This window comes from Cygnus olor, chromosome Z, assembly GCF_009769625.2.
Source record: "Cygnus olor isolate bCygOlo1 chromosome Z, bCygOlo1.pri.v2, whole genome shotgun sequence".
Classification (NCBI taxonomy): Eukaryota; Metazoa; Chordata; class Aves; order Anseriformes; family Anatidae; genus Cygnus; species Cygnus olor.
Genome location: NC_049198.1, coordinates 75,203,809 through 75,223,602, shown reverse-complemented (window position 1 = coordinate 75,223,602; position 19,794 = coordinate 75,203,809). Strand labels below are relative to the sequence as shown.

Below are 19,794 nucleotides of genomic sequence, written 5' to 3'. Positions count from 1 at the left end.
ATCAAAAGCCCAACTATTTCAGACAAATAGCAGAGAAACAGCTAGAGTACCTCAAAAGCACAGCAGTAAAATACTGTCTTTCCTCACTTTCCCATTTTGTATGTAATAAGGTATTTTAACAGTGATGTTTGATCATGTAACCTTCTTAATAGATAAATTAGATAGATTACATTTCCAAGTGAGACAAAGTCTTGAGACCACACCATAAAGAATAGAGGGATTGAAGTGTCTCGTCAGCAGATACCTGATCCATCTCTGGCTCACAATACTCCTGCACCGGGGCTGCCATCCCGAATAGTAAGGAGGACACTGTGTCAGCCCTGCTAGCTGGGGAGCAGGGATAAGGAATGTTCATATCTCTTGATAGCCATTGATAATTTGCCATTGACTTCTTTGGGATTAGCATTTCATCCATCGTCGTAGATAAATGAATTTTCAGTGAGAATCAAAGAAAAGTCTACTTATTTGCTTTAGAGAACATCCATGCATTTTTACTTTCATTAAAAAAAAACGTTAATTTGAGCTTAACTCAGGCTCTTACATAGGGTTTGTATATTGGCCCCTTAGAAGAACAGAGGATTCAGCCTTCGGTAAATTAAAGCACTGTTGTATTTCTTCTTTAGGAATGAAACACCTAGTAGTACCAGTAAAATTCCATGTCCCAGTACTATAGTAGCAATATCCCATATGTAGTAATGTGTGTGTGAGGGCACGTAACAATATAAGCATAGTACATGCTTTTGTTTGTTTGTTTGTTTGTCTGTGTGTGTACATGATGAATGGAAGATAAAAGTAATTAATTAAGTGCAAAGATAGTGATTTAAATGATACAGCTATGTTTTTTCATTTCTTTGATTAAAAAAAGAGAAGGAACCAAGTTAATCTAGGATCAAAATTATGTCCCTCAGATGGTTAGTGATACTGTTGCACTGTCATTTCAGATAAACCTGCAGAAGAAGATGCGAGTCACTGGAGTTATAACCCAGGGTGCCAAGAGAATTGGAAGTCCAGAATATGTAAAATCTTACAAAATTGCATATAGTAATGATGGGAAGTCGTGGACAATGTACAAAGTAAAAGGCACAAATGAGGATATGGTAAGTTAAGTCATCTGTGTATGACTTACTGTGTATGACTGTATATGTCTATGTCTCATGGTTTAGTTGCCTTCAGAAATATGAGATATCTCTAGTAGATAAGCTTAATTACTTGACAGCTTGATATAGGTTGCCTTGTTGTTATGTTTCTTTTTAAAAAATCCAGAGATTTTGACTTTCTTTCTGCTAAGAATTTCTTATTCTTTAACTGATGTTTTTATAAATATTTTGTCCCAAGGCTAAAAAAATCCAGTTTATTACACTTAACTGATTTTCATTTTAATTAGTTTACCAGTAATTACTCATTACTCTGTTTTCAATTTAGTTTTATTACATTGGCAGATTACCGTTAACCCTTAAAAGCATAGAACCCATTCATCAATGCTAACCTCTGTGCTGCACAAACAGTATCATCCAGTGAGAAGTACACATTTACACTTTATAGTTACCATTTATTTTTTGTACAGACTTCTGCATACAAAGCAGCAAAAATTCCTTTGCTGTATAGGTTAAGATAGAACAAAGGCACCTTGCAGGGTTGGACATGTTTTTTTCTTATGCAGGCAGGAAATTAAACTGCTGGGTGAAAGGTGTGTAGTCAGGGAAGAAAGCAAAATACATACAAAGCATATCTAGTTAGAATGAGGAGTAAATAGGGAAATGCTTATAGGTTTAATTCAGCTCCCGCTGAGATCAATGGGAGGGTTATAGTACACTGCAGTGGGAGCTAGAGCAGGTTCTTGAAGTAGAGGGGGGAAGAGTAAATGTCAATCAGTGCAAATAATTGAAGGCTAAATTGAATAGGGGCTATTTAATGCACTAATTAGAAAAGAAGATGTAATTTACTGCATTAGTAGATCGAGTTCCTAGGAGTGACAAGATAAAGGCCCACAGCACAGGTGGCAAATGCACACTGGTGCAAGAAAAGAGTTTTATTTTAGGTTTTGCTTAAAAACTTATATGTTGGGCACTGGAGGAGATAGGACAGCCTCAATCTGCAAAATACTTGCGGAGAAACATGGAGGACAGGCGAGAAGAAAAAAGCAGGTATTTTGAGGCAGGGTAATCAACTGCACCTCCTGTAGTGCTTCTGGCATGTTTTATTAAGATGTCACTTTGCCATAGGTGTTCCGTGGAAATGTGGACAACAACACCCCGTACGCTAACTCCTTCACGCCTCCAATAAAGTCACAGTATGTCCGGCTGTATCCTCAGGTTTGCAGAAGACATTGCACGTTGAGGATGGAACTTCTGGGCTGTGAGTTATCAGGTGGGTTCCCTGCAATCACTGTGTCTCTGGGCATCAAATACAATCATGAAATTGAAGAATCATACAATCATAAAATCATAGAACCATAGAGTAGTTTGAGTTGGAAGGGACCTTAAAGCCCACACAGTGCCACCCCCTGCCATGGGTAGGGACACCTCCCAGCAGCCCAGGCTGCCCCCAGCCCCATCCAGCCTGGCCTTGGGCACTGCCAGGGATGGGGCAGCCACAGCTTCTCCGGGCAGCCTGGGCCTGGGCCTCCCCACCCTCTGAGTGAAGTATTTCTTACAAACATCTAATCTAAATCTACCCTTTTTTAGTTTAAAGCCATTACCCCTTTTCCTATCCCTACACTCCCTGACAAAGGGTCCCTCCCCAGCCTTTCTGTAGCTCCCTTTAGGTACTGGAAAGCTGCTGTAGTGCTGCTTAAGCAAGCACCGCATTTTTGTGCCTGTGGCCTAAACTACCTCAAAGTGGTTTCACCACCTGGTGAAATGCAGTTGGCAGGCCTGAGTTTATCCTGGCAGAAATTTGTCTCTTTTTATGTAAGTTACATCAGCAAAAATACTTATCTAAATAATATGAGTGACAGAAGTGGATTGCAGTAGGGCAGTAACAGGGATAGGGTAAAGTGGCAGCTACCCAGTATTACATTGTAAATCTTTCTGGCACCAAAGCTGACCTGAGTCATTTCTCATGAGGACTGGGTGACCACACTGGTGCGTGTATGACATCCTCAGAGGTACCAGAGTGCTTCGGCTGCCTCTGAAGACCACTCATGCTGGAGGCAGAAGTATTTTGCTGGTCTGCTTTGGACAAGATTTCAGTTTAGATTTGTTCTGTGGGTTTCCAGCAGAAGCAGGGATTGTATCATGTAGCAAAAAGTAAATGAACAAGTGGAACCAATATAAACCCTCTTAAGGTTTGTAGTAGCAGAAGTTATAGCTCAAAAATGTAAAGCTTGACCTCTAGCCACTCTCTGCAAGAACTGTGTTCCCGTACAAATTCAGTAAAGCACGTAAATTTTTTATCTTTTTCAAGAGACCAACCTTTTACCAGTGGAAGCTCTCCACTGAATTCACTTAAGAAAGATTTTTATGTGGCTGCCTGTTTACTGTACAAACAATATTCATCCTGTTCACGAATTATATATCAAAACAGCTGGAGTTAAATAATCCTCAGTCCTCTAGTGGCATCAAAACCAGATTCAGAAATGAAAAGTTAATGCATTAATCTCAGTGTAGCCCTTTTCCAATATAGACAGGTTTGAGAGTAAATAGAAAATTCTGTCTAGCTGCTTTAGTCTATCAGATTTTTTTTATGTCTTCCATTTCTGGAACTGCAATTTAGAGTAAGTCCTTGCCGGAATGACCAGGAATTGTTTTGCTCAAAGAACTGTGAAAGCTACTGAAGTGAATTAATTCCAGTGGTCTCCTAACAGTTTCAAGGTTGTCATTTCCTAGAACCCTGGGCAGCCAAGCCTCAACAGAAGCATTTCAATCTTAATGAAAGAGGAGTATAATTATATATAACGGCAGACTAATACACTGTAATTCCAGGTGGTCTGTCTTTCTTAGGCAGAAAAACATGTTGAGATGTCTGGCTTCTTTGACAAGTGCTGGTGCTTCAAAGGGAGTCACTACCAAAAGGACTGAGACTATGTTGCAGCACCAGATCATCCAAAAAGTTAATCCTTCCTTAGTACAAATTTCATCAAAATGTTCAATATAATCTGCTATAGACTCATAAATCCCTTTACTTGAAAGGACCCGTGGTCAGATCTTATTGAAAATCATGATCAGTGCTTGTATAGTTGGCCATCAGTAAATCAGTCATTAATTTGCATGGTCTTGTGTTCCTGCCTTGCCTGTGTTTTCCACATTTCTGTGTTGTAAATTCCCTTTCTACCACAGGGTATTCATTTATGGGGAGCCAAAGATCACAGCTACTGTTTATTAGAATGCCTTTATTCATTAAGCTGTTATTAGCATTAACATCAAACTTTCAACAGCAGATAATTTCACACAACATAGTCACTCACTCATGCAATTCGCTCACACTCAAACATCTGCATATGGTAGGCACTGCCTTCTTGCAGGTGGTCCACCGTTGATGCTGGTGTGTTTTGGTGGCTATGGGCAATTTCAATAAATTCCTAATGTTCTGAGTTTGTCACTTCTTGCAGAGGAAAGTTAGTCCCCAGCACTAAGCAGGGGACACTTACACATAGCATCTTCTGAGCAGGTAATTTTTTTCTTTTGGTCAGTTGTTTTCTGGTAAATATTTCTTCAAGCTAACAATATCTAAAAGCACTTTCACGCAAGGAGCCTTTTTAATATTTGCATTTAACATTAGATTCCCCTCCCCTTTTTCATATTCAGTAGTATCTACTCTGGAGAGGAATTCTATATTCATTAATAGTAAGAATTGTTTTAAATGTCTTGATTTTCAGAAAATAAAAAATATCACAGTGTTAACATTATAAACACAGATTTTGCCAGTTCTTCATGAGTCCTCATCCAAGATAAGATGCATGTAGACCTTCACATGCAGAAGCATTTGCAGTTTTGCCTCTGCTATTGCAGACATTTAATATTTCTGTTGGAGTGCTGAGCTTTTTTGAAAGAATTTCTGTATGACGGCAATGTACAGGACTCAGAAGACTAAAATATTGTGCCATCAGAAAAGACAGCAGAGAATAATCTCCATGTGGATCCTTTCAATTTTCAGACCCTAATCCACACTTTCCCAGTGTTTAGGTTCCTCATTAGTTCACTGCTCCTTTTTCACAGGGGTAGGCCAAATAAGGTTTCTCCAAACTTAAACCTAGATGGGTTTAAACGTACACAGTCACCAGTTACCAATTATCACAGGTGGTGATATTCAAAGCATCTGAAACGTTTTGTCCTAAGATGCTCCTCTGAGCTTAGCCACAAGTGGGTCTACATCAGTTCTCATTGATTTTAACAGGTTGTAGAAAGGGAAGAGGAGGTTTAATCCTTTCAAAGGAACAATATGAAGCAAATTGAAAGAACATGCAGTACAGTGGAGATGTCTCAAGGAGTTGTGAGCATTATTACAAATACACTTCTGTGACAGATGCCTATCTACAGACACAAAGTTTTGTAGCAGTTTGATGATTCTGTTGTTTGTGCTATCAATAAAAGCTCACCTCTCGAAAAATAAAAACAAAAACTAGTCATCATATTCCATGCAAGGTGCCATGGGAAGTGACCATGTGTGATCTGCTGCTGTTCTGCCACCCATGTACATCAAGGTTATCTGTTTCAGTTTTCCTTGTTCTTCTCACTTTCTCCACTTATTTGCAACAACTATCTTACTCCTCTTTTGTTTTTCATTTGGGGCAGATTAGAAGGAAGGCAGGTGTGAAATACCATTAATTCATGCACGCATGCACAGACACACAAGCAGACACATCTGTTGTTTCATAAATCAATAATAATATTCAGAGAAGGTAAAACTATTTTGATGGATTGGACCAGCACTGAAAAACAGTTTTGACAACCCGTGTTTTTCTGTCAGAGCCTCCTTCAGATTCCTTGGATGAAACATTCCTGCTGACAGCCCTTGTGATCTTGGAGTGATACTTCAGAGTAGCATAATAACCAAAATCCTTCTCTAAAGCAACAGATGAGTCTCTCTTATTTACACTATCAATTGCTCCCTCCTACTCCCAGGAAAATTGTTTTGTGGTTTTTAAGTAGATAGTTCCCTCAACAGGCAAGGCTTCACTTTTTCCATTTTTGCACTGAGAATCAGTTCTGAAAAGGTTTGTTGTTTTTTTCCCCCAAAATTAGCTCTGTTTTCTGTTCATTTTTGATTGAATATGATACGTGCCAGTATTTCAAAGTTTAAATACAGTTGTTACTACATTAAAGAGCGTGTTGCTATTACCTGTCTCTTCTAATTTGCTCCTGCTGTTTGAACCCCCCAAGGGGCCTAGACTTACCTTGCCTTATTTGAATCCCCAATAATTCCACCTGATTCTGTGGTTAAACCAACTGGAGAAACAGAAAGTAGAATCTAACCAAAAGGTCTTTGCTAGGAATATCAAAGAAACCAGACAAGATTCAGGTCTTTTAAATGAGGGTGAGCATACTGTGGAGAAAATGAACTTTTAAGAAAAAGAGAGCCAGCTTTGATATCTTGCTCAAATAAAGTGAAAAACAATATGATAGTTTTGAGTGTTTTTTTTCAGTGGTCACACTGCTCTGATTTTATCAGGAGACACCAGCTGAGACAGGTCATATAACCGCAGTAAAGTCTTTACAATTTACCAGTGTGCTTTAAGAGACACAGCTGGTGACTTAGCAAATGATTACCTGTAAGGAACCAGCCCAGTGGCTTGGGGTCCAAACATCAGGTGGAAAACTTTTGTCTTATAAAGTCAAGGTCCTCTCACCCACAGTCATCAGAGGGTGATGCACTCCTTGCATCAGCCCTAATGAGGTATGCTAAGTCCTGGGCACATTCTGAGCCATTCAGTTAGAGTAAATTAAAATATTATTTGCAGGTTAACTGAGATAAGTCGGCCACAGATCTGAGTAGGATCACTGAATTTATGGAATAACAACTTTGGTACAACTGCACACATGCAGATTTTCGATAGCTGGAGGAAAAAAATAAGGAAGATGCCTCAGTTTGTGTTCCCACAAATATCCATCCATCAATCATTGCTCCACGCAGCCATACGTCCACTCTTCCTGAGCACTTTTCATCCCTTACTGTCAGTCACCTGACTTGTTTTTGTTTTGTTTTGTTTTGTTTTGCTTTGTTTGCTTTTAAACCTTAAAACCAGGCAGGTCACCTCCCTCCCTCACTTCCAGTACTGTTGTTACAGTGCTACCATCCAAGGTTGTCTCGCCTGTTGTCAGCTTCCCTCTTCTCTCTTCTGGATCTAGATGTGCTTTGTGTATTATCACTGTACTGTAGCAGGGCAGAGCAACATAGAGTCACTTATTAAATTGATGTTGTTTCTATTTGTTTTTGCTGTTATTGTTTCATGGACACCCAAAAGAGAGGAAGAAGCCCGAGATCTATCTTAAGCAGCAGTCAAAATAACTCAGTTATGTGGGACCTCCACCTGGTTTAAACAAATAAGCCTATAACTCTATTTCTCCTACACAATTCTCTACTAATATTCTCCCTCCCTCGCAGACCGTATTCTATAGTCTTCCATTCTGCCAGCGTGTGTGGAGGCTTTTTTGTCTGGGTATCAAGTAATTGGAAAGTGTAGAAGGGCTTGTTAACATTATACTTCAGTAATGGCATTAAGAAAAAATAATGTTTCCTCAGTACACAGGGGCATGGGTTTTGTGGCAAGGCACATAAATATGATAAAAATGAACTGAATAGGGGAAACAATATTAAGCTACTGGACAGGAAAAGAAAACCAAGATAAGAGACAAAAATAATTTTTTCTGTTTGTTTCCCTTCATAAATTTACGTGAGCATAAAATACTTTGAATTCTCTATCTTGTTTTCAATTCTTCCAAGGTAGTGTTGAAATAAAGTGCCTTGAATTGGCTGTTTTTCATGTGTTTGTCTGCAGCTTCCCCCAACAATACTCTTGATTAAAGCCCTTTCTTTGAGAACTGCCAGTTTTCTTTTCCATAAGGGAAAAACCTAAACCACTTACAGAGATAAGTAGGTAGTGTCACAGATCTTATTTTGCTGTTCCAGGTTGCTCTGAACCCCTAGGGATGAAGTCGGGACATATACAGGACTATCAAATTACTGCCTCCAGTGTCTTCCGGACGCTCAACATGGACATGTTTGCTTGGGAGCCCAGGAAAGCTCGGCTGGACAAGCAAGGCAAAGTCAATGCCTGGACCTCTGGACACAATGACCAGTCCCAGTGGCTGCAGGTAAACTTTCAGATAAAATTTCACAGGCATTATTCTTTGTGGTGCCAGTATGGGGAAGATTTACTGGTTTGGGATTATTTTTTGCTCCCCATTGTGAGTATAACCATCCTGACCATGCCACGTGCAGATGATGAAGCTATGAAAGGCTGCACAGATCTTCATGCTTTTGGTACCTTAGTTGCACTGCTCCATTGCAGGTCAGACTGTGCAGCATACAGAGATAGCCAAATGTTGCAAGGTTCCCAGCAACCAGGAATATTCCTTTTTAAATGAATACAAATAGTGTTTGCAGATCTGTTTCACTGGCTTCTCTACTGTTGAGAGAGGTTTTTTTCCCCTTTCTGTCCTTCCAAAGCTCCCTGGAAAAGCATATTTACCTGAGATTTGTGCACATGAAGAAACTTGGCCCATAGAAATTATCTTTGTCTAATTGAGAATGCTCAAAGATTCATTTTGAGGCCAGTCTGACGCTACTGAGATTGATTCAGCACATGAATTCGTTATAAAGATGCACGCAGGAGATGTTTTCAGCCTGAGTGTGATTTATACAAGTCAGTAGTAGGCTAATGTGTAAGATTGCAATAAATCACCATATGGAAGCCTATTTGACCAGTTGCTGACACATTTACATTTTTTGAACTGTTGAAAATAGCAGTGTTTTGAATTAGCTGCCAGTTTGCAGTGGAGTTCTCAGCAGGAAGCCTCAATAGTGCTAGACATGTGGTACTAACCCCCTGCAATCTTTCCACATATAAATTATGACATATTAGCTTTTTTACCTACAGTTGCTAAGCAATTTAGCAATATGATTACTGTCTTTTCCCCAAGTTTACACACGTATAGCACGGAAGTATCAGTTGCCTTGTCTATTTAACATTTGAATAACTGCAGATCTTGGGATTTGCTGAAAGTTTTTTAGAGCAGCTTGTTGAAACCGCAGTTAGCAACTTCTGGAGAGGAGGAAGATTTTATTGCTGTGTTTTACGGTGGAGAAGCAGATGAAAATGTTTCTGCAAGTAAAAGAGAGGCTGTTTTATTGCATCCAGTTTTAGCCCCGTCAATGATGCCAAGAAACCAAGATTGTGCAGAGGCTCTGCAGAAATACCCTGTGGTGCATTATTCCTCCTGTGGATGGCAGTGGATTTTTAATTAACTACAGATGGCAAGGAGCTGCAGAGTTAATTCTTATATTCTAAAATTTTCTGTTCTGTTCTAAGCCTTCCTGTAGTTGAACCTGCCTGAACCTGTAAAGTTAACCTGGACCCCTGTGACCACTTGCTAGGTCTCTGTAAGTCCTTTATCAGGCATATTTTTTAATCTGGTCAAAAATTTGTCAAGAAGTATTTCTGTATTTTTTTTCAAAAGAGTATGATAATATTTCTTGTTTGAAAGAAAACAGAAGACATTAAAATCACTTGTTTTTTCAGTGTCTAAACTAGACATTAACTTATACTATCAGCTGATTTTTCTTAATTCAGTCCATTAGTAAAGATGAACTCAGATTCTTCAAGACTGGGTAACAGTTCTGTAAGAAAAACAAGCCTGTCATTTAAATTTGTCTGTTTGATGTTGTTTTGTTTGCTGGTAGTTCTCTCTCTTTTTTTCTTTCAAATGCATAATACTGTAACCTTTTAATGCACTGACTGCAATTTTATCATCATGCTGCTTTCACAGAATTTAGTCAAAACACATTTGTACAAAAAAGTATGTGAAAGCAAACTTATCTGTATGCCCTTTTCACTCAGCAATTACGTATTGCAAGGAATGAACCCAATAGCAATTCCATGGTATCCTGAAACAGGCATAAAGTAAGGCACAGATTTCTGGATTTCACTAAAGTGGCTGTCCTACCAATGTGTTATTTCACAGTGTTAGCTTTACATGCCTTTTGAATTTTCTCTGCATCCCTTATTTGGTTTATCTTTTATAATTTTCACTAGAAAGCCTATAAAATTGGGTAAAAGCCTACTGAATGCCTTTAAAAATTATTGTCGTAATATGTGTTATGCGGATGACTCGAACAGCTTTGTTCCAACTGGTAGTTATTTTGGGAGAACCTTGCCTAATGCCGTTGTTATCAACTGTTCCTCTTCTTAAAAGCTTGTATGCTGACATACACATCAGGGAGCCTGCTGTGATAATGGTTGCTGAGAGGTGATTGCATCATGTGCATAAATGCTACTTGCTACTTATGGGCAGTTCACAGCACTTTTGAATGAACCCTAGAGATAAATTCTTCTTTGTCATGAGCTGGGGTTGTTTTACTCTGTTTGTTTTCTCTCTTTCAAAAAGGGAAATTCTGAATCTTCTATTTATTTTAAAATGCAGCCACTAATAAGTAAGTTCTTTGTCTTGAAGTGTTTGGGATTGCTGCATCCATAATTTAGCTCCAGAGGCAGCTATGTGACTCATCACAGAGGCAGTGCATTTTCTTCTTTAAGAATATTACCTTATCAGTGCTGCAGTTGTTGGAAACCTGTTGTGAACTAAGCTCTACTCACTTGATGAGCTACAGGTTCCCTGCACAACACTTGTTTACATCAAACACTATCATTAGTAGAAGAAAAAGGTTTTCTGTGATGTGGGGGAAATGTGAGTGTGACAAGATGACCAAAATTGTCATTTTCCAGCTCAGTCATAATCTGGGCACTAAGAGACATGGTTTAGTGATGGGACTTGGTAGGTCAGGTTGGTGGTTGGACTTGGAGGCCATTTTGAGCCTAGGTGATTGCCTGATCCTATGGCTGTGAATTCCCCAAGGTGCTTGCTTCAAGGGAGACACTTGCAGTTCCTGTAAAGATGCTGCTGCAAAAGCCATATATCAGTTACCTGGCCTAATTCATAGGGTAGGACCCTTCATTGACATAGGTAATCTGCCTCTTTATTGTCTCTCTACTTGTTGTAGTCAAAATCTGTGCAAGGTGGTGATACAGAACAATGCTGCTGTTCAGCAGGGTGCCAAACCTAATGGGAGTAATTAATTCCAGCAACCAGCTCTGCTCCTGAATGCACTTCCTTAGGGATTCCCTTCATTTTGGAGACACTGCTGAGAAATTATCTGAAATACAGTAAGAGCAAAAAAAAAAAAAAAAATGTTCAGGGGAAGAGGGCAAAGGGGAAGGAGTTGGTGCTGAAATTTAAAAGAAGTAATGGTTTGCTTCCCATCATTATGTACAACCTTAACGTAAACGAAGCCAGGTACAGCATTTTGGGTTAATTAGTGAAAAAAGGAAGAAAAACATACACTTAAATATTGCCTTAAAGTCAGCCCCCTTTCTCTCATTTTTCTGATTTGCTTGTCAGCATGATTTGCTACTTCAAGCCAGTTCACAGTCTTTTGCAATAATTTCTTGGTGATCTGTGATGAGGCTGTTTTTCCAATTTTGGGAGTGTTTCTGTTTCTCCTGAGCACAATCCAGGACTGTAATTCCAGCCAGTCACCACACTCCCCATTTTTTTAGATATTTGGATGTGTTATTAAAGTACTTCCTGTCTTATGCCTGGAGTGGGGCACTGAGGCTATGAAGATTATTGAAAAGATTCCTTATCTTTCAGATGCTTGGTGACTGCTCTTGTAAACAAATTTTCAACCATTCCGTATCTCATTTTCCTAGCCAAGGCTATCATTCAAAAGAATTAATATTTTCCTTAAAATCCATCCCCACGCTACTATTAGTTTTCTGCAGCTACGAATTATGAAGTCAAGATAGAGGCTTAAATCTGCTTTCATCTATTTGCTGTTAGTTAAAGGTTGGTGTTTTTAAATATTTCCTACTTCTGCTAGACCGGCTAGATGCCATATCCGTCACCGTATTGATTTCCCACTCTGTGCCTAATGAGGACAGCAGCGCCTTGTGCTTTAATGCCTTTGCCCGTTTGTCCTTTGCCTGGTGCTTCAGCAAGTAATTTCTCTGATGCTGTTTCTCTGAACTGCTGTCCTCTGCAATATTGCTTGCAGCCGAGGCATCTCATTTCATTTGGTGTTTCCAAATAGCTGGAGTTTTCTTCTTCCCCCTTAACCATCTCCTTTACCTAACTTGTTTTGTATGTTATCTTAGTTCTTTCTAAGTACACAGAGGTCTTGGTATTTTAACTTAAAATCAGTGAAAAGCCGGAGGTTTTTTGAAGGTCCGTATCTCGACAGAGCACAGCTGGATGAAACGGATACCCATCTGGGAAACCTGCTGAGGTTCCTTTGCATATCCACATTATCTTCAGGCCACCAGCAGCACTGCCATAGCCTTGTGTTTCCAGTTGTACTTAAAACTTCAAAACAGTTTTCTCACTGCAAATTTGACTTTCACCTACGTCTTTAGGTTGCATTTTTTTTCCAACTTGATGTGCATGGGAGATAAACACGATACAGTTAATTCACAAATGTTTTATATTACCACCACGGAGCACTGATGATTTAAGAAAATCATCCTTCCTTTAAATAGTAGAGTGGAGCAACAAACAATGTCTTATTCTAATTTTCGCTCACTGATTGCATGTGACGGAATCAGATAAGCACTATTAGGAAGAAAACAGATGCTGATAAAGATAGCAGATTGCTGTGAAGATTGGCAAAGCAACTGTTATATATATACCTACATCTTTTTCAAATGTGATGATTGTTAGTAGTATAACATGTTTGGCTTGGGTTTTTTTCCTGGCAGCCTAATCTCCACTATTAGATAATATTCTCGTGATTTTTTCATCAGCACCATTCAAAAAGTTGTCTTAGTGCTGCAATTTGACTTATTCTTTCTGTTTAATATGTTATCATGTTTTCTACATCACTAAGTCGCTTGGTTGAAAAGAAAGGCAGAATTGTATTCCAAATATTTCCTCACTTTTTTTTTTTTATCATTTTAAACTAGATGAATTTTTAGATGCCGAGAGTTCCGTAAGGTGAATCCTTCCCCTTTTTTTAATACGGGAAGAAAACACTTTTTTATCTCATATTGATTAGCCTGGTTTGTTTTCATGGTGGTGTTCTTTCACTCTATCACAAAATAAAAGAATGTTGTTTCCTGTCTTTCATGCGGTATTTACTACTACTCTATTGTTGCACCTGCCTCTTTCTCCTCTGTCTTGCTGTACTTGCCTGTTTATTTTTAATGCATTCTGCAGAGGCTTGCCAGATAGAAAATCACTATACTGTAGCATTTATATATGCTGAAAACAATGCAGAAGGAGAAAATTATGTGAATAGTTTAATTATCTTTCGAATTGTATCATTAACAAAGCAAGTATTTCTACCAATTAAAGTTAAATACCAAGTTAAAGTAGACAAGTAAGTGGTTTCTGTCTGGCCACCAGCTTAAATATTTTATTTTCATACCCACGCTCTGAAAAAAAAAAAAAAGAAGAAGAAAAAAAAAAAAGTTCAATGTCTTAATTAAGGACTTGAAATACCTCAAATTGGAATAGGATAAAATGTTAGTTTAAGACCAATCTAGTAATTAACTTAATGGGAAATTACATGACTTCTAGAAGGCTTGGAGTGCTAAGCAGTATATTGTGACTGGTCTTTGAAAGATACAGAAGTATTCTGTGGGAATTGTAAGCTTAATCATAACATATAATAAATGAAGGGGATGAATCTTTCTCTGCCGGTCCAATAAACCACTGTCCTCTCAAGCAGATCAGGAGAGGAACCAAGGTTCTTTACATATACAGCAACAAAATGTCTCTCGTTCTTCAGAAGCGAAGCTGGTATTGGTTTTTAATTACAATTTCTCACAGGTAGAAAAGTGAGTTTGTAGATTTCGGATAGGAAAAGGGAAGTCGTACAGAGATAAACCTTGCTCTGTACCACTCTTTTTATTGGGATGCTGAAAGATATTTACAGTCAATATTGGTTGTTTTATCTTTTCAATTCAAAATTATCTTTTTCTTTTCTTGTTGTTCTTGGAAAGGCAGTTTTCATTTTCTGCTTGAAATACTTAACTTGGACATTCAGTTTTGGCAACTCACTTTTGTTTTATGCTTACCTCAAAGAGCTTTCGCAGACCGATGGTCCGCTCAGTCTGTTAGTTCACAGCATGCAGCAACATAACAAGGCAGGCTGTGATTAAAGGATTAATATGGATCTTTTCTTTCCCATACTTTGCCAGGAGCTCACTATAGATATAATTACTCTATGAAAAGTGGCTAGTGATGGAATAAGGTGGTAGTGGAGAAATAGTTCCTAGTGATGTAGTCAAAGGCAAAACCAGGTAGAGAGGGGTACCCGCTACTAAATTGCACACTGTTAAATATACATACTTTGCAATGTCTAGGCTGGAATGCCAATCAGGTCGCTTTTGGCCCATAAACCACGGACTTGATTTCAAAAGTAGCTCACTGCCATTTGCTTTTGGGATGCTGTAGATTGAGGTGAACAGCAAGCTTTTTTTTTTTTTTTCCTTTTTTTTTTTTTTTTTTTAAATCTAACAAATTCCTATGCGGCCAATGTTTTTTTAATGCTGGAAACAAACACACATAACTTGGAGAAATGGTATTAAGAGATATTCCTTGATTTCCTAGTCACAGTTCTCTGTCAGCAAATATTTGATGGCCATTCTAGAGGTCAATCTCTAACCTAGTTTTTCCCCAAAATCAAGTTAAATTTCAAGTTAAATGCATTGTTCCCATTAATAATGTTACTAAATTGTGCATTTCAGCATTGCCCTTCCTAAATTGCTTTTGACTTTGCAAAGCTCTCTTCTACAATTCATTTTATGGAAATGTTTATAGTAGTAATTGAATTTAAGCCTTGAAATTAAATAAGACAGCATAAAATCTTAGTTTATTTTGGCTTTTCAATACTTCATTTAGGCTGTATTTTACTATTTAGGTATAAAAGTCTAGAGCCTTGGTAAAGTCATAGATTTTACTCTAACTGGCAAAATACAAGGAAGAAGATTATTAGAAGGACAGGAAAGATGCAGATCTTTGTTGCAAGGTGTCCAGCAAATAGGAAACAACTGGACATAGCATATTAATTATTTCCTGGTGCTTGGAATTCATAGCTTGACACCTTCACAGACAGGTACGAGAGTCCATCTGAACTGTAAAGCAGCTACAATTAGGATATTATAGGAGAAAAACGTTCATTGCACAAATACTACCGTGTCTTACTTTGTTCAGAAGGAATTATTCAGAATTATTTCCTACTCCCTCTGTTAAGTCTTTTGTAAAAAATGAGGAGTTAACTCTCTGTTCCAGAGCATATCTTTGAAATACAACAAATTCATCACCACTAGCAAAAATTACTTGAGAAGTTTCCATAAACAGTTGAATCATGTCTAGCTTTAAAGCATTGCAGGAGAGTACTGTCAGTTCCCTTACTGACTTGTAGTTTTTTTCTGTATCACTCCCCTGCAGATGAAAGTTAAATTGAATTATGACCCATTTCCTATTACAATAACAGCTTTTGATCTTGCTTTAAAAAATCTGGAAGTGTAAGCGAAAACTCCCTCCTTGTTCTGAATTTTGATGTACGTAGCATCTGAGTCCTTTTGTTACTGTGTATTTACAGTGGAAATTTTGCTCTTGCTTGATGCCAATAGCAGCACCATCTGAAAAAGGCATGCATTAAATTTTAATGGAAAGATGTTAGCTTTTCATTGTTTTAAATTCCTGCCCATTTTACCTAGCTATGCTTTCCACTGATTTGAAATACTGTTTTCTCCCTCTGTGCAACTAAACTGTACTTTCCTTCCCCTCTCTTAAAATGAGAAAATGGCTACAAAGTTGGCTAGGTACAAGTACAGAAAGAAAGGCTGCAAATATGTTCCCTGTTCGTGCCTTTATTCTTCCATGGCATTGTTTCAAAATAGAATCCACTTTTTCCAAATAAAACTGTTCATTGTTTTCATGGCTGCACCTGAATTAGTTTTAGGCTCATGCAGAATTGGACACAGTTTTCGGCCCACACATACTTTCAGTCTAGACAACACAAAAGGATGACCAAGAAAATACAGATGAAGGAGAGAAACGAACTGACCTTGGCAAGGTCAACTATCTTTTAGCAGCAAAAAAATACCTGCTGTAAAAACAGACAAGACAAAAGCTGATGCAGGATGAAAGCAAAAGAGCAGCATGGAACTGGGTCTAGTTCTGTTTTCTGGTAGCTCAGTGCTTTATTAACTGGGCTGTGCTATTCTTATTAGCCCTTTATGTTTGTATAATATTTCCCAAATGTTATTTCTTGACTACGCAAGACACTTTTATATTTTCTTCATATATCTGTCAAGATCTTACAAGTAAAATATATCTTGGAAAGGCACTCTTCACTGAATTGGCCTCTCAATTTTGCATTCTTAGCCTTTTAGTCTTGATACCAGTTTAACAGCTCTGTGAAGCTGTATTACAAGATTCTGGTTGACTTCAGAACTTTTTTCTTCAACATCTGCTACTCATTTTACTTATTCGGTTCCCTGCATAATGTAGATAAAGACAGATGGTTCCTACCTTGGCAAATAGTGAACGGAGATCATATATATATTTTTGTTAAGTAAATAATGAAATTGAGGCATAAGCACAAAGAAGATTTAATGACAAATAAACCTCAAATTAATGTAAACCTCAAAGGCAACTAACTACCCTGCAGCCTTCTTCAGGGAAGGAGGAAATGTGCTTAACCAGGCTGACATTTACCTAGCAGTAAGCAGAAAAATGAAACAGCCATATCTCAGCATGTTAAAGCCTCACATAAGAGTATGGACATTTCTCTTGCTGTTTCTGAATCTTAGCCTGTTCTTTGGTTTTGTTGTGTGTTTTTCCCCAGTAACACCCCAGTGATAGTTTAGTGTTGGTTTCAGCATAATACTTAATAGCTTGGCTTTTTGTTTTTAGTTTCCATGTTAACTCAGGTGTGTCTATATAGCAATGTATTGTGTGAGACCCTCTTTCCACCCTGCTTAATAACATCCATCCTGCTTGATCCTCAGGTAATGCAAGAGCAGTTTCCCTGTCAGAAAACATGACAGAGGAGAAAAATCTTAGCAGAAAAGGTGAGAAAGAGAGAAAGAGAATTTAAAAGGGAAATGACAGTAGACACAAAAATACTGCAGCTAAACATTTCTTCAATTATCTGGGTCTTGTTCAAAAGCACCTTCAGACTTTTAATATAAAGTGTTGGAACAGGCTCTCGCAGGAGTTCCTCGCTGATTCTGAGCCTGTGTCTGGGTGTATAATGACGTACAGAAGTTGAGAGTTGTTCACTGGGCATAAAGACGGAAATAAAGGCAAATTTTCTCAGAATGAAGCCATAGTTTTTAATCTGTAATTCATCTTTGACATCTGGACAGAGCTGAGAAGGTATTTGAGTTGACAGTGCTTGTGCTCGTTTGACAGTTGTCCCTAAAATAAGTCAGAAAATGGATTATTTTAAAGGAATGCATGCTTTAAAAGTTTGTCCTGTGGATTGCAATAACTGCTTGCCTAATTACATCCTATACATAACCAAGTGTTAATTGCTTTTGTTGTTGGAGTGATCTTCTTTGAAGCTTCATGTTTAATTAACCATAGTCCCATTAGTCCTATTTCAACGCAGACTTTCTTTGTGTATAATTACGCAGAAAAATATTTTTACAAGTTATTCCTATATATAGCTCATAAAAGGAAAACACCTCTGTAAAAAGCACAGGTCTGTTTTTTCCAAAGACAAAAGTAACAATATTTAAACCCATCTTAGTGGGTCATCTTTGTTATGAGGTAATGAGAATTATGACAAACAAATACTGTTTTAAGCTAAGAAGTATTAAGAAAACTACCAGAATGTTTTCAAAGGTTTTACCACAGATGGTTAATGATCCTCATTTGGCAACATCACAAATGCTACAAAGGCTTGATACAGTATTTATAAATAGAGTAACAGACCCTCACGGCATATTCCTTTATCTGAATTTATTTTTATTGGTTTTACTTTGTGATATTTGTCTTATTTGTCATTTGTCAGTTACATTGAATTCAAACATTGTGCTGTGGGTTCAGTTTTGTGTGCTTCTACATATTAAAGAGCATCCTGAACTTTTAAAAACCTCAATGTCATGTTGCAGGAGTAGTTAAGATTTGCTTTTTTGAAGAGTACAAAACAGCTTCAGGTGATGTCTTTTTATGGAGCCAAAGAATGAAAGTAAGAAGTTTTTTGTTGTTGTTGTTTGTTTGTGTTTCGAATCACTAGCTAATCTACATTGCAATATTGAGACTGTAAAACTCACTAACACTGAATTGGCAAAACATGGATGCCTCTACACTCCTACTGCCAAAATGGGCTTCAGAGCATAGTGGCCTCATAGCTGAGAGCCACAGAGAAGTCCACCGCAGAAGAAAGCCTTGTTGTTCTCAATGTCTCCCATTGACATTCAGCCCATGAAAGTTCCCCAGCTGGGCATGGAAGTACCATGATTTTTTTTTGTCCATACATAAGTATGTGTTGCATGTTAATACATGTACAATGAGTGTGGTGAACCTCAGTCAAATAATGTGAACACCACAATATTACATCCCTGACTGGATGGCAGATCAGGAGAAAGTGTGCCAAATCCAATTGAGCTAATTGGAGTGATAGCCTTACCAGCAGTAGAGAGGTGCCTGTTGACAAACAAATGAATGATGCATTTGTTTTGTTCTTTGGATAAACTTGCCTGTTTCCTGCCTGCAGATCGAGCTCCACAGGGAGGACTGTTACACTCAAAATAAACCTCAGAGTGGCCTTAAAGCAGCTGCCAGTTTAGTTATTAGTTGTTGACCATTTTTCATGTCAGCTGCCACCAAATTGTTTATTCTTTTCGCTTCCTCCAAATGTACATTGATATAAATTGCCAGACCAGAATAAGATTTGCTTTGTGTTCTGAAATACATCAGAAGGGGTTGTTTTCATTTGAAAGGAGCTTGGAAGTCTTGTTTTCCAAGGTTCATAGCAATAATTCATAGTCCTAGAAAGTCATTTGATATTAAAAATTAAATCTCTGTTTTATGAGAATTTAAGAGTTCTTTGGGGGTTATTGGAGAGTTTCAACATGGTTCCATTTATTTGCTTTATTCCCCATTCTAATATATGTGAGTTTGTGATGCTAAGGCAGTCTGACTCTATAGCAAGATATAAGCTAAATATTTTTTTGTAATGCTAAGATAATTCTTCATTTAAAATATACATCATAAAAAAAACACTTGAGAATGAAGGAATTTTTTTTGAGTAGTTTGCATGTCTGAATGACTGTATATCTGACTACATGTATATGGGGAGGGTGCAATCTTTTTCCACAATATTTTTTAAAATTTTCTTATTGCATTCCACTCTCCTGTGAAGCTGTCATAAAATGCTATCTGTTTTTAGTTCTATTGAAACAATAATGACTCCTCCTACTGGGGCAAAAGAGGATAGATAGTGAAGGACCACAGCGCTGTATTTCTGACCCTCTGACAAGTCAAACTTCAAATGGAGTATTAGCATTCTGGAAAAAAAATGAAACTATTGGAAATAAATGTTCTCATGTTGAATAAAATGTAAGCCAACATCTAACTCTGTGATTTAAAAAAATCTGTCATCTATTATGGAAGCTCACAC

The 19,794-nt window shown here is 37.9% G+C and overlaps 1 protein-coding gene across 2 annotated transcripts in view; it reads left to right on the top strand.

Annotated features, from left to right (window-relative positions):
• EDIL3 (EGF like repeats and discoidin domains 3) overlaps window positions 1–19,794 on the top strand; it is a 265,674-nt gene that overhangs the window by 206,627 nt on the left and 39,253 nt on the right. For both annotated transcript variants that reach the window (XM_040541409.1, XM_040541408.1), the window contains 3 exons: window positions 942–1,097; window positions 2,223–2,367; window positions 8,068–8,252. In XM_040541409.1, coding sequence (XP_040397343.1) covers window positions 942–1,097; window positions 2,223–2,367; window positions 8,068–8,252 — 486 coding nt within the window. The remainder of the gene's footprint in view (window positions 1–941; window positions 1,098–2,222; window positions 2,368–8,067; window positions 8,253–19,794) is intronic.